Here is a 15,042-nt window from a genome sequence, read left to right as displayed (position 1 = left end):
AAGCACAATGTATCTGATGCACTAGAGAAGACTTGGAAAAAGAGTAGAGGAAAACTTGAAAAGAGACTTAAAAAAGATATGGAGTCGTTGGAACTAACTAACGGAAGACTTAACGCAAAATCAAACATGGTAGCATTTTAGAATTCATACAGCCAACGCCAGTGGGATAAAACTGTGTTGTTATCTGAATGCCAACGACGAAAACAAGATAGATGTCTCCAATAACACTGATAATTCATTCATTCATTTACAAATTTAGTAAAATACATGGAAAAAGATTCATAATTTAAGAAAATAAGACTTGGTTTATTTGTTCGTCAATTACTTTTCAGTTAAACAAGGAATTGGCTCTCTTAACAACTCCCCTTGTAGGTTTAGGTGCTTGCAGAAAGTATAAATCCTTCACTCATAAAGCTCCTCGTGTCTACGGCAACTTGGATTGACTTGTTTTGCTTGCAATGGCTGGCTAGGTCACCTGAACTTGTTGAAGCCGCAGAAATCATGGAGAGATTCCAGAAGAGCAGGCAAGTCTGTCCTTTAAAGCCGCCTGGTGCGACTGCTTTCGCCTTGCACTTGACTATGTAAAACAACTAAGCTTGAAACGCCTTGGATTTCAAATGCATTCACGACTTATTAGTGTCGTGCACCGATTCCACCTACACCTCATATAGCCAATTCTTCAAGCTGAGTTTGCATCTGTTGCATCAACTAAATCAGCATTTGCATGCCTTGATATGTTGATTGAAAATGGATCGGAATACTGATGATGAAAATACAAACGCAAATGGCAGGAATATGCAAGCTAAAGTAGCACTTATTGTAATCTACAACCAATCCAATCAAACAAATTCCCTCATGGGCTGCTAATCATTTGGTTACTACATCAGAAGGAACGGTCATCAAACTATGAAATAAGCCATGTTCTTCATGGTGCTCAAACAGTCAAACACATAAAAGGGTGGAAAAGTGCCATTAGCTTAGTAAAGCATCTATGACGTGACCCTCGGCACACCATGTTCTTCGTAACCTTGGATACACCATTTTCTTCATTACTCTAAATGAGTCATGGAATCATGACACACATCAAGAACGTTCACAGAATCAAGCTCAGAGAAATTATAGAATCCAGGGTTTGTACGTAGAGAGAGAGAGAGAGAGAGAGAGAGAGAGAGAGAGAGAGAGAGAGAGAGAGAGCTCAGAGAAGACCTTTTTCTTTCTATTGAGATTAACCTATTCTTTTTACAAAGATAGCTATCTATACTGAGAGATTGAGCTCAACTGTAACTAATCCTGCAATTAATAAGAGATTAAGACTACCCAATAAATAGCTTAATCAAACTATCATTGCACATGTGGCACAAGCCTATCTAACAGCACTAATTGACTGCTCAATATGCTCGATTCTAAGCTGTAAAAGTTCTCAAACCTAATAGCAACAGAGTTGTACCATAGTACACCTAGTAGCAATAGCAGCTGGACATCATGGTTTCTCTGTAAGTATTCAGTATCGGTTAGCTGCTAATATACTAGTTGTTTCATATCACGGATTTAAAACAACAATATTACTACATTACGTTGTCAAAGCCCTTGAGCCAGGGCCCAGAGATTTTAAAAAATCTGAACACATATAATTGCGATTGGATATGCAACAAAAATCAGTCACTAACCTTAAAAAGGCATAACTGATGTCTAGAAAATTGGGGATTTATCAGAATAATATACTGCCTAAAGCACCATACAACAAATCATTACCAGCATCTTGGCACCGGAAAATGACTGCAATGTTGCATTCGTTCTAGTTTTTCAATTAGAACTACACCAAGCAGGGTAAGAAATGAATTTGTAACAATGGTCAAATGTCAAACACAACTTGGCAAGATTGATGTCATTAAGCAGCGAAAACACCACGTAGAATGACATAAAAACATGAAACAAAATTCTAAATGCAAACAAAACTACACTTACTTCTGACGTTGTCGATGCAACCCAGTCAGGGGGTGGCCAAAACAACTTTGAATACTCTGGATAATCAGATAATGGTGCAATACTACAATCATCCAAGTCAAACACACCTATATCTCGGGCCTTGAACACACATTCTTCTTCACTGCCCATATAGAAGAAATTATCCGTGAAAAGTATACAATTCCCTTTACAACCCGATAACTGGGAAGCCGAGGCAGAAAATGTGCAGTCATCCCCCAAAAACAACACCCTATCCCCCAAGCTTTTCATTTCAACCAACTTCTTCCCCTCTCTATCCAACTTAAAAACCTCAAACCTAACAGTTCTCTCAGTCAAACAACCACTGAATTGCATTTGTAAAACTTCATCATCGACATCCAAATCATCCAAATCCCCCGGTGCAGCGATGCTCAAGTACATATCAACCACCAGCAATTCGCCACTCGATTCAACCAAAAACTTCTTATCACCACCAAACACCGGATTCGCAACCAAGCTCAAATTCGAATTCAACCCCACCGTCACAGTCCGGCCAGTGCCATCAACAGCATAAAATTGTCCTTTAAACATTATAACATCATCGTAAGGCGATGGCATATCATGAATTATAGTCCACCTCTTATCCTCAGACTTAAACATTGCTAATTTCCCAGACACATGAATCGTAAGAAGCACAAAATCGTTGCTTTCGGAACCCGAACACATAAAAACCACCTTTTCCATATACAAATTGCCATCATCGCCCAAAGAATTGCCATTCCCAAAAGGCCTAAAATGGACATAATGCAAAACAAATTCTCCACCCAACTCAAAAACCCTAAATTTCGATAAATCCAATACCTTCGGAAACGCTTCGGGCAGCGGCTTCAGCTGAAACCGCGAGAGAGGATTCAGCAAGTGCATCCGACCCGGTACGTCCTCTTCGATCTTGACCAGCCAGCGATCTGGGTCTCTTTGGTTGCGGGAATTGGGCAAACCCATCAGGAAAATGCTGCGCTGGGAGAGGTGGAACCCTAGGGAGGTGGCGCAGATACCGTGGTTTGTGAGGAAGGGAAATCGGCCCGGTAGACGGCGAGGTCGGGAGGTGACGGAGGACCGCCATGAGGAGCAGACGGATCGAAAACGGAGTAAGTAGAAGGCGCTCTCTAGGCGTCTGGCGATTTCTTCTAGGAGGTCTTTGGGAAGTTTAGACCAGTCGGCCATGGATTTTCAGTTCAGTTTCCCGGGGACGTATGGGAAAATTGGCGAGAAAATTCAAGATACAGAGATACTGGAACTTGTAGGGACCATATGCTGGTCCAAACGACGGGTGTCATCGTCGTTTACACACCAGGAAATATGTACTGCTGTTTTATTGAAGGTTTCCTTATCCAAAATGATATCTGAAATTTGCATAACTTTTTATTTTAGTCATTGAGATTTTTAATTAATAAAATTGATATTTGAGCTTATCCACCATCAATCATTTTGATCATTTTGTGAAAAATCTATATTAAATAAAGATAAAATGATAAAAATATACTCAACATTTGTCAAATCATTTTGGTCTATTGTTTATTAAATTCTAGATGGTTTTGTCATTTTAATATTTATTTAACATAATTATTCATGGATTGACCAAAATGATCATGGTGGACAGTCTCAAGGACCACTTGTATTGATTTCAAATCTCAAGGACCAAAGTGAAGAGTTATACAAATCTCAAGGACCATTTTGGTTAAAAAGCCTTTATTGAATGGAAATTAAAAAAACAAACAAATTGTAGAAAGTGGGATAGAAAAATTGGAGGAATAAAATGGTTCAATGGTGCAATCTCAAGCGGTTGCAGAAGCACTTGTTTTACGTTATGCAATGAAGTTTGCAATGTAAGATGTGAATGTCAAGGATAATGAGTCCTTGTAGTTGACAAATTGATAGCTCAGTGTATAAGTTATCATGTTGAGGAATTTCCGGTCCTACTTGGCTAAGATTAAGAGTCCTAATAACATGCAATTATATTCAAGTAACCCTATCAAGACTTGACAAGAGTTCAAAACTTACTAGGTCTATATCAGAAACTCTAATCTATTTGGAATATCTGAGGTATCAGTTAATAGGCCTGATATCAAGGGATTATGGATATATATAGGGAGGTCCCTACACTCACAGCGTCGTCCCTTTTTGAGCGAACCCTATTCTAGCTGGACTATTGACTGCTGAGTGTAGAAGATCTTCTGTCTTTCTTTGCAGCAATGTCAAGTTCTTCGTCTTCAGATAAGTCTAATATGTTTACGTATGCATGTCATTGTCCATGTGTGATTCTATGCATGCAGTGTTTTAACTTCCAACATGTGGTATCAGAGCACACACTGTCGTGTTTAGAATCTTTACAAGCATAAGAATATGTTGATTAAAATGCATGATCATGACATAAGGCTTCCGCGCAATGAAACTGATATAGTTATCGACTATTATCGATAGAATAATATCACTTATACACGTACACATGTTTATATATATACATGTACCTGTTCGTCTTCAGTTTTATTTTTAGGGGAACAAGGATGAGTCTTCGGATCTTAGAAGACCAAAACCTAATGAGTTACTGTCATTATATGACTTGACAGACAAATCTTTTGTGAATCATGATCAATTTCAACTCAAAAGTGTTTGAATCATGCTTCAGTTCATCTGTTCAAATTGAACATAACGATTAAACTGATGGTGAATATATTTTGAGATAATTATAAAGAATTCTTATATTCAGTCATGTTTAATTGGTGTATAAGTGAGATGCAAAATTAACATTGATACAATTTTATCTGCTCAAAAGTGTTAAAATTGTGTCGCTAATGCAAATTTTGTATTTCAGTTGTGCAAACCCTAGTATAATCATTTTTCGATCTAAAGATGTGACTGGTATTATATGATTTTGATGCTGTTAATTGTTCATATCTTGGACTTTTAATGAAGAACTTATGAGAACAAATGCTAAATTATATGTTGTTGATACAGCTATGACTTCTCTTAACTTCTCCAATATCGAAACACTAACTGGTTCCAACTATAACAAATGGAAGGAAGACATGGAGATAACTCTTGGCATGATGGATTTCGATTTAGCCTTAAGGGGAGACAAACCTGCAGCGATAACAACTACAAGCACAGTAGAGAGAAAAACTGAAGTTTGCTCAATGGGAGAAGGCAAACAGAATGGCTCTTATGATTATGAGGAGGGTCATGACTAGCAGTGTGAAAGGTAGCATTCCAAAGAGTAACAGTGCAAAATAATTTTTTGATGCAGTGGGAAATAAATTTAAGGAATCTGAGAAAGCTGAAACAGGGAATTTTCCCACAAAACTGGCATCCATGAAGTTTGATGGTGTTGGTAACGTGAGAGAGCACATACTGAAGATGCTAGACATTGCACAGAAGCTGAATGAACTGGAGCATCCGATCACAGATTAGTTTCTAGTGCATATGGCATTGAATTCCTTACCTGCACAGTATGGCCAGTTGAAAGTGTCATACAACACTCAGAAAGCAACCTGGGACATCGATGACTTAACCTCCATGTGTGCACAAGAGGAATTGCGGCTGTCAACTGATAAAGTGGAGACTATGAATCTTGTTCACACCACAAAGGGCAAACATGTTGCAGTTGATCAGTCATCTTTGGCTGTTGGTAAACAGAAGAAAACATTACATTTTTCTTCTTTTAAAAATACTAACCCCCTTAAACAATCTCAAAAGTTTAAAGCCATCTCTGAAGCACCAAAGCCTTGTTATTTCTGCAAAGAAGTTAGTCATCTAAGGAAAGATTGCATTGATTTTAAAAATTGGCTTGTTAAGAAAGGTAATGAAATCAATGTTTATGTTTGTTTTGAGTCAAATTTGATTTTTGTCCCTCCTTTTAGTTGGTGGTTTGATACTAATTGCTTAATCCACATTACAAATACCTTGCAGGGATTCACAAACCTAAAGGAGAGAAATAATGAAGTTGACAATGTTTTTGTTGGAAATGAGAGCAAAGTAACAGTCGAGTCAGTTGGCAGTGTCTCTTTAAATCTTTCTTTTGGTTTTATTTTGTTTCTTAGTCCAGTACTTTATGTACCTTCTATGAGAAGGAATTTGATTTCAGCTTCTAAGTTAGTCAAATCAGGTTATACTTTTATTGGAGACAATGAAAGTGTAAGGCTTTTCCATTCGAATAAATTAGACATTTTGCTTGGTTATGCCTTACTTCATGTTGATATGTGGCAACTGCAGTGTGATTATTTACACAAATGTTTCACAGTTTATCAGATTGGTTCCAAAAGACTATCTCAAAATGAAAACTCTCCCATACTTTGGCATAAAAGACTTGACCATATATCCAAAGAAAGACTTGTGACTTTAACTAAACAAAATCTCATTCCAAATCTCAATTTTGAAAGTCTTCCGACCTGCATTGATTGTTTCAAAGGAAAAATGACCAATACCAGGAAATTAGGATCCACAAGAAGTAATAAACTATTAGAGATAATTCATACAGATGTGTGTGGCCCTTTTCCAAATAAAAAAAAATATGTGGCAACTCCTATTTTGTCACATTCATTTACTACTTTTCAAGATATTGTTATGTGTATCTTATATCTGAAAATATTCTGTTCTTGATTGTTTTAAGACATACAAAACTGAGGTTGAAAACCAGCTAGAAAAGAGCATTAAAATAATGAGATCGAATAGGGGTGGCGAGTATTTTGGCAGGTCCACAGAGACTGGACAACACAAGGGAGCCTTTGCATATTACCTTGAAGCCTCGGGGATCATTGCATTGTACACCACTCTGTTGGAAATATGCCCTGAAAGTCAATCTTTGGAAGAAACCTTTCAGAACAATGAATGTGTGTATAGATGACTCTTATACATCAAAAGGCAAAGATACTAATTAGGACTATCTCAATAAACGATATATGTCCTAAGTAGTGAATCCATGGACAATGGATCGATGTAAGAAGTAATCTAATGATGTTAGACTACAGAGACCTTCTTCACATAACCATCATGTCCAAAAAGGTTCCTGGTCATATGATTGTCAGAGGGATACTGACAATGCAAAGACCAGTACATACTATATCCTCTTCAATTGGAAGGATGGAAAATCTCATCCCATTCGTGTAGTGACACTAAGACAGGTATGTAGGTGCTTATTAAGGGAACGAGTTCACTGAACACAATCGAACGAGAGTACTTGCATGGAGGTCTACTCACATGTCAAGCAAGTAACTCTAATGGTTGGAATAATGTAAGTAGTTCTTTGACCTGAGGCATCATAGTTGTCTTGTGGTTAGGTCCTTGATCTTTGATTATGTCAAAGTCACTCCATTCGCGGGTGTCCACGGCATAGTTGGGGTTAAGCCACTTAGCCATGGAGACAAGTAAATGCGCAACAAGGGATCTCTAATCCTCGTTATGAGAGGAAGAATACTCTAAGATATGATTCGGGAATCTTCGGCCGAAGTATCCAGCGTAATAAAGGAAAGCGTTCCTATACGACTCAATTGAATCATATAACATGGAATAATCACATTAGGGGTTTGACATAATATATCCATACCCTAATAATGTGATTGAGAGTATTGTATTAGAGAAGGATCGAATTACATTGTAATTCCAACTGAATAGGTTCTCCGAACAAATTCTACATTAGCTTGGGTAGCCATGATATATGGTTAGATGTCACTCATGGCTTGTGAGTTCTTCTAGATGATTAAATAAGTAGTCGTCAAAGAAGAAGGAGAATTAAAAGTAAGTTTTAATTCACTAAGTGATTGGATTAAATATAATCAATTGGATTGGTGCCAATCACCTCACTGCCTTACTAATTAGAACCTAAAATGATTGTACACCGATACACTCTTGTAGTGAGACAACTAATGGACGATGGAAATAATTAATTGGATTAATTAAGTGTTGTGATTAATTAGAAAGTCTAAAGAAATCATAAAAGTGATAAAAGATCGTTTTGGGCTTAAAGAAAAGTTTGGGTTCATTTGGGCCATTAAGCCCAAACCCATTGGGCTTTTATTTAAGCATAGGATGACTTGAAATAATAAAAGCCCAAAGCCCAAACAACACTAAAGGGGCCGGCCAAAGAGAGGGAGAGAGAGAGTTAAGTTGTTGACTTGTTTCTTTGTGTTATAAAAGGAACTTTATAGTGAAAAAGTTTCATTAGGGTTTTGTGTGTTGTTTTTCACAAAAGGAAGAAAACATCTCTCTCTCTAAAACCACACAAGGCCGGCCACCATAAGGGAGATTTAGCTAATCATCTTCTCTCTCTTTTGGTTATTCCTCCATCCATCTCACTACACTAGTGGGTGTTGATCTTTAGAGGTCTTCAACCTTGGAGACTAAAGGAGAACTAAGGAGCACTCATTCTAAAGGTGGAGGAAGCAAGGAGGGAGGCTAGGCTCAAGGAGTTCCAACAACAAAGGGCTTGGAGGTGGTCTATCCTTGGTCTCAAGTCTAGATCAAGAGGTATAAATCTACTCCTACACTTTGTTCTTCAATAAAATGTTTTGATGCATCTTATATAAACCTATGCTTCTTGAAGGGGATTTGCATGACTATAGCTTTGATATTATGTGATAACATGCTTCCGTTGCGTATGTATATGAAATTTGAATTGTATATGCATGCTAGTTACTAGAAATCTCACATAAATCTCATTATTTCCCTTCACACTCCAGGTACTCCACATCAAAATGGAGTAGCCAAAAGGAAGAACATAACCCTAAAGGACATGATTCGATCCATGTTTTCAAGGTCTAAACTTCCAATTTTTTTGTGGTTAAAAGCACTTAAAACAGCCAATTACACACTCAATAGGGTTCCAAGTAAGTCTGTCAAAGTCATACATTTTGAAGCTTGGACAGGAAGAAAACCAAGTTTCAATCATTTTCATGTATGGGGATGTAGAGCTGAAGCACAGTTTTATAATCCTCATGAGAGGAATTGGACTCGAGAACTGTCACTTGCAGGTTCATTGGATATGCAGACAAGTCTAAGGGTTTTGAGTTATACTGTCCTGATTCTCACACTAGAATTTAGGAGACTAACAATGAAAAGTTCATCGAAGATCTGGAAGAAGAAACAGTGCGTCACAATACCTCAGATTTCGAAGAAATTTGAAATGAAGATTATCAACTTTCCATAACAACTGATGCATTGTTACTTGGACCTCAAGAAAACTTCTTTTCTCTCCCAACTATTTTACAAATTGCTTAATCAGTAAACACTTTGTCCCTTCCTGAAACACTGCTTGATTATGATCCTGAACCTCAAATCCCCGAGCATCAAGTTCTTGAGGATGCAGCTCAACCATTACAACAAGTGCAGTTGCCTATAAGACACTCAAACAGGCAAAGAAAACCAGTGATCCTACCTGACTTTGTGTACTTACAAGAGACTGAATATGACATAGGAGATGATGATGATCCTCTAACTTTCAATCAAGTTATCAATAACTTGAGAGCAAACCTGTGGCGTGCAACTATGGTTAAAGAACTAGCAGCTATGGAAAAGAATCAAGTTTGGACATTGGTGCCACTTTCATGCAATGCTAAACCCATTGGTTGTAAATGGGTGTTCAAAACCAAAAGAAATGCAGAGGGAAAGGTTGAAAGACACAAAGCTAGACTTGTAGCTAAGGGTTTTACACAAAGGGAATGAATTGACTATAATGAAACATTCTCACCAGTTTCATCCAAAGACTCCTTAAGGGTGACCATGGCTTTAACATCCCATTTCAACTTGGAACTACATCAAATGGATGTAAAATCAGCCTTTCTTAATGGTGTTTTGAACAAAGAAATAGTGATGGTTCAACCATCAGGTTTTGAGGAGAAAGGGAAAGAGACTATGGTCTGCAAGCTCAACAAATCGATCTATGGTTTAAAGCAATCCTCCAGGCAGTGGTACATCAAGTTTGATCGAGTGGTTTCTGCTTTTGGTTTTGAAGAAAACAAGATTGATGACTGTATATATCTCAAGGTCAGTGACACGAAATTTATATTTTTGGTATTATAAGTGGATGATATTCTCTTAGCTAGTTCATACTTGACCCTTTTGCACACCACTAAGACCATGTTAACCAAGAGTTTTGATATGAAAGATCTTGGTGTGGCGCATTTTGTTCTTGGCATTGAGATTGAGCGAGACAGATCTAAGAGGATGCTGAGGTTGTCTCAAAAGTCTTATATCGATAGAATCATGAAAAGATTCAACATGGAGAATTATGCAGGTGGCGAGCTTCCCATTGCAAAGGGTGATAAGTTTAGCTCTGACCAATGCCTTAAAAATGACCTCGAGAAAAAATGGAATGAATGACAACCTTACGCATCACTTGTTGGCAGCATCATGTATGCCCAAGTATACACAAAACCTGATCTAGGGTTTGCAGTTAGTGTTCTAGGTCGTTTTCAGTCAAATCCCTGGACTTCTCACTGGACTGCAGCAAAGAAAGTACTGAGGTACTTAAAAAGAACAAGGAACCTTGCATTGGTATACCAGCAAGTTGAGAATTTGGAAATGGTGGCTTATTCAGATTCAGACTTGGCAGGTTGTGTTGATGATAGAAAATCTACAAGTGGATATGTTTTTCTTCTTGCTGCTGGTGCAATTTAGTGGAAAAGCTTCAAGCAAAAGGTGATTGGTTCTTCAACTATGGAGGCTGAATTTATTGGTTGTTACACTGCCACCAAACAAGCAATCTAGTTAAGGAACTTCATAATGGGACTGAAGGTTGTAGACTCAGTTGAGAAACCTATAACCATTTACTTTGACAACAAGGCTGCAATCTTCTTTTCTAGAAACAACAAGAGGTCCGTTGCTTGCAGATTAATGGACATTAAGTATTTACATGTGAGGGATGAAGTTTGAAAAAGGGCTGATCAACATAGTTCACATTGGAACTGATTTTATGATAGCAGATCCAATGACTAAGGGCTTACTAGTGGGAGTGTTCAAGAAACACATCTACAACATAGGAATGCGAGAAGATTTTGATTCTGTTAATAAGTGGGAGTAGTAAACCCATTTGATTTTGTTAATAAGTGGGAGTAGTAAACCCATAGCTAGTTCTGGTTCCCTTCGCTTAATTGAATGCTTTTATAATGTTTTGTTCTCATGTTATGTTATGATAATAATATGAGCCATACTTTTGTATGAGGCTCAGTTTAGGAGTTGAATTATGTTTATCAACCTGAAACTTTTGAATTTTGTCAAACAACAAGTGCTTATGGTGTAGGTACCTGTAATCATAAAGTGCACACGTAGAAGAGATTACATATTGTATTTATGATTCAGTATTCGAAGCTATAAGTGACAAGTTGTTAGAGGGTAATTGCAGCTTTTGGGGACTTGTGATCACCTAAGTCTTAGCCTATGTAATATCATTCTTCTTGAACACTCAAGTGGGAGAATGTAAGATGTGAGTGTCAAGAAGAATGAGTCCTTGTCGTTGACAAACTGATAGCTCAGTGTATGAGTTATCATGTTAAGGAATTTCCGATCCTACTTGGCTAAGATTAAGAGTCATAATAACATGCAATTATATTCACGTAACCCAATCAAGAATTGACAAGAGTTCAAAACTTATTAGGACTATATCAGAAACTCTAATCTGTTTGGAATATCCGAGGTATCAATTAATAGGCCTGATATCAAGGGATTATGGATATATATAAGGAGGTCCCTGCACTCGCAGCACCGTCTCTTTTTGAGCGAACCCTATTCTAGCTGGACTATTGACTGCTGAGTGTAGAAGATCTTCTGTCTTTCCTTGTAGCAATGTTGAGTTCTTCGTCTTCAAGTAAGTCTAATATGTTTACGTATGCATGTCACTGTACGTGTGTGATTCTATACATGCAGTGTTTTAACTTCCAACATGCAAATGTTGAAAGTTTTAAGATGTCTAGGTTAAAGGTGATTTTAAGTTCGTTATTGATATTATTTTGAGCAAGTGCAGAACATCTTGACAAGTGAAGAATATTATCAAGAAAATCAGATTACTTGCATGATCATTTCTTCTATATTTTGTGTCATGTCTTTCGAGGCAAAGTATCTTGCTGATGTTATTAACAACGTTAGGTACTCCGTTCATGATACTTTTATTTGGAAATGGTCTTTCTCCATAATTGTTAGAAATGTTTTTCTCTTCGATTATACTAGAAGTGGTTATACTTGAGGTTTCTCTATTTGAATGAATTTATTTTTCCGCTAAAGAAGGTTGAGGAATGAAAGTATGACTAATTAGTAGTGTTCTTAATTTGTATTTATTATAAAATTATTTATAGATAATATATAATTGACACTTTACACATTCAAGTTGTTAGATTTAGAGTTTTTGAGTTTGTGCGCAAAGTAGTGTTTTCTTAATAATAGTAAGAAATTAAAGATTAATAGCAAGAAATTAAAGATTGATAGTTGTGTTTTCTTAATCAATTTAATTACAAGGTTTTTTTTGGCGATTTATGTGTTATTTTGGCGCACAAACTACGTTTGGTGTTTATATTTTATTTGATGTTCTTATTCAAACTTTTCAAGGCACGATTTTTTCATTCAATTTAATATATTAACTTCTCATTAATAGTGAACCCAAAACATTTCAAATTACTTTGATTGGACACACAAATTGCCTTGATATTCACCATTCTCATCTCCACTGAGGTCTTGTTTGGCAGTTTGGACTGTAATGACTATTTCAGTCGAATAGGATAAATAATCATCGGATAGTGCTGATTAAATTAATTGGATGTTTGGTGCAATATCGGACTAATGATTGTATTATATATATTGTGTTTGGTACTATATCGAACAAGGAAAAACAAAACAGAGAAAAAACAAAAAATTGATAATTCCTTGTTTGTTTGTTGAATTTTTTTTTCAAATTTATACCTATTGAAAAACACACAAATGTATATAAAAGTCTCATTTGGTAGCTCGGACTATACTGACTATTTTAGTTGGATAGGATAAATAGCCACCGGATAGTACTGACTAAATGTAACATCTCACATTGCCCAGGGAAGTGGATCCTCTAAGCCTTATATGTATATTCTCATCTCTACCTAGCACGATGCCTTTAGAGAGCTCACTGGCTTCGGAGTTCATTGTTAAGCGAGTTCGTGCGAGAGCAATCTCAGGATGGGTGACCTACTGGGAAGTTCTCGTGTGAGTTCCCAAAAACAAAACCTTGATGGCGTGGTCGGGGCCCAAAGCGGACAATATCGTGCTACGATGGAGTCGAGCCTGGGATGTGGTGGGGGATCGGGCTGGGATGTGACACTAAATTAGTCTGGCGTTTGGTGCAGTATCAGACTAACAATCGTATTATTTATACTGTATTTGGTATTATACCAGATAAGAGGAATTCAACGTATTATTATTTTTAAGATAAAAATGGATGATTAATGGAAAAAAGGGAAATTTTTTTTACACTTACTAAAATTCACAACCACCAGATGGACCAAATTTAAAAAAAAAAAAAAAATTCTTCCTTTATTTAAATCAAGTTACTTAAAACAAAATAAAAAAATATATATTCAAATCCTCTTCAGTCTTCCCCAGGTCTCTCCGCCGCACCGCCCACCAACCTCACTCCCCAATCCCTACAGTTCTTAGCCCAAAGAGGCATTGCTTGAAATGCACAGTCAAGCAGATCTTACCCCTCTATACATCTTAAACTAATCCAAAAAATACCCAGAAACTAAGGAAAGTAGGGGTGTAGTCAAATAAGGATTTAGAATGATTTTAAAAGACTTTAGAATCTTGGTATAGTCAACTAGGATTTTACAAGATTTTAAAAGAATCCTTTCAAATACAGAGGTATTCAATTAAATAATTTTAAAAGACTTTAGAATCTTGATATAGTCAACTAGGATTTTAAAGGATTTTTATAGAGTCCATGCAAATCTATAGGTATTAAAAAATTCATAGATTTTGAAAGATTTCCTTCAATAAAAGATTTTGTGGGATTTGAGAAGGAATGGTAAGCATAACAAAATCCTACCTCCACCTCTTGGATTTCCTTTCAACCTCTCACTTTCTTTCTCTCTCTCCCCACTGCAACTCCAGCTTTCTTTCACAATCTCTATTTTTTCCAAGAAACCCATCCTTCCTTCCTTCTAACGTCTCAACCACCCACCCCATCCTCTCAATATACAATCCATATTCCATTATATAGAATCGTATAAAAAAGATACCAAAGTTGATCATACCTTTGGAGATAGGACTGGAAGAAGGCGAGAAAGGGGGTGTGGATAATTGAAGGGTTTGAGTTTCATTTGCTGATGGACTCCATTTTTCCTACCTTTGCAACATCCATTCTTCTCTCTCGAATTTGTTGATGGACTCCTTCATTTTTCCTATCTTTGCAGCATCCATTCCTTTCCCTCTCTCTCGAATAAGAGGAATCACTTTTTAGAAAAACTTAAAAGCGGAAAGTGCTTTCATGAATGAATGATTATGGTGGAAGGTTTTTGCCGTGGAGGACCATGGACATGGAGGATATGGGTTACTTAGTTGGGAGAATTGGGCACAGTTCTTCATTCACTTTCAAGTTTAATCTTATTTTTTTATTTAAAAATAAATTTTAAAATGGCAATAGTCTCTCTCAAAATCCATTCAAATCTTTAATCAAAGTCCATAAGAATCCTTTTAAATCTTAATCAAAATCCACAACAATCCTTAAAAATCCATTTGAAAGTTGTAAGGATTCTACAATCCTTTGAAATCTGTCACCTAAACAAATCTTTTAAAATCCTATGAAATCCAAATTGACTACACCTAAATCACAATCAGAAAGCAAAAAAAAGGAAACAGGTAAAATCATAAAACCCACATGAAATCTTTCCGAATTTTCAAATCCTATCATCGATTCCAAGTCAAGGTTCTAAAACCCAGATGAAATCTTTTTGAATTTGTGTAGTGGTGGTGTGATTGGTCTCTCTATGGGCATTTGAAATTAAACAAAAAAAATGGCAATGTGAAGAACAGAGCCAGGGAGATTAGCGCCGGTCAGGGAGGACAAAGCCAGCAGGAGAACAAAGCTGAACG

General features: G+C 36.8%; 2 protein-coding genes across 2 annotated transcripts; one reads left to right on the top strand and one right to left on the bottom strand.

Moving 5' to 3' along the window:
• Positions 1 to 200: 200 nt before the first annotated feature.
• On the bottom strand, positions 201 to 3,274 carry LOC126623175 (F-box protein SKIP23). Its single transcript, XM_050291974.1, has 2 exons — positions 1,966 to 3,274; positions 201 to 696 (listed from the first exon to the last, which is right to left on the bottom strand). Exons 1-2 carry the CDS (start codon positions 3,166 to 3,168, stop codon positions 664 to 666), a joined length of 1,236 nt encoding a protein of 411 aa, XP_050147931.1. The 5' UTR covers positions 3,169 to 3,274; the 3' UTR covers positions 201 to 663.
• A 1,687-nt stretch (positions 3,275 to 4,961) lies between these two features.
• Positions 4,962 to 5,412, top strand: LOC126622684 (uncharacterized). Its single transcript, XM_050291432.1, has 2 exons — positions 4,962 to 5,148; positions 5,249 to 5,412. The coding sequence occupies exons 1-2, from the start codon at positions 4,962 to 4,964 to the stop codon at positions 5,410 to 5,412; spliced, it is 351 nt and encodes a 116-aa protein (XP_050147389.1).
• Positions 5,413 to 15,042: the final 9,630 nt, after the last annotated feature.

Source organism: Malus sylvestris, chromosome 5, assembly GCF_916048215.2.
Source record: "Malus sylvestris chromosome 5, drMalSylv7.2, whole genome shotgun sequence".
Classification (NCBI taxonomy): Eukaryota; Viridiplantae; Streptophyta; class Magnoliopsida; order Rosales; family Rosaceae; genus Malus; species Malus sylvestris.
This window is presented reverse-complemented; position numbering and strand designations above follow the sequence as displayed.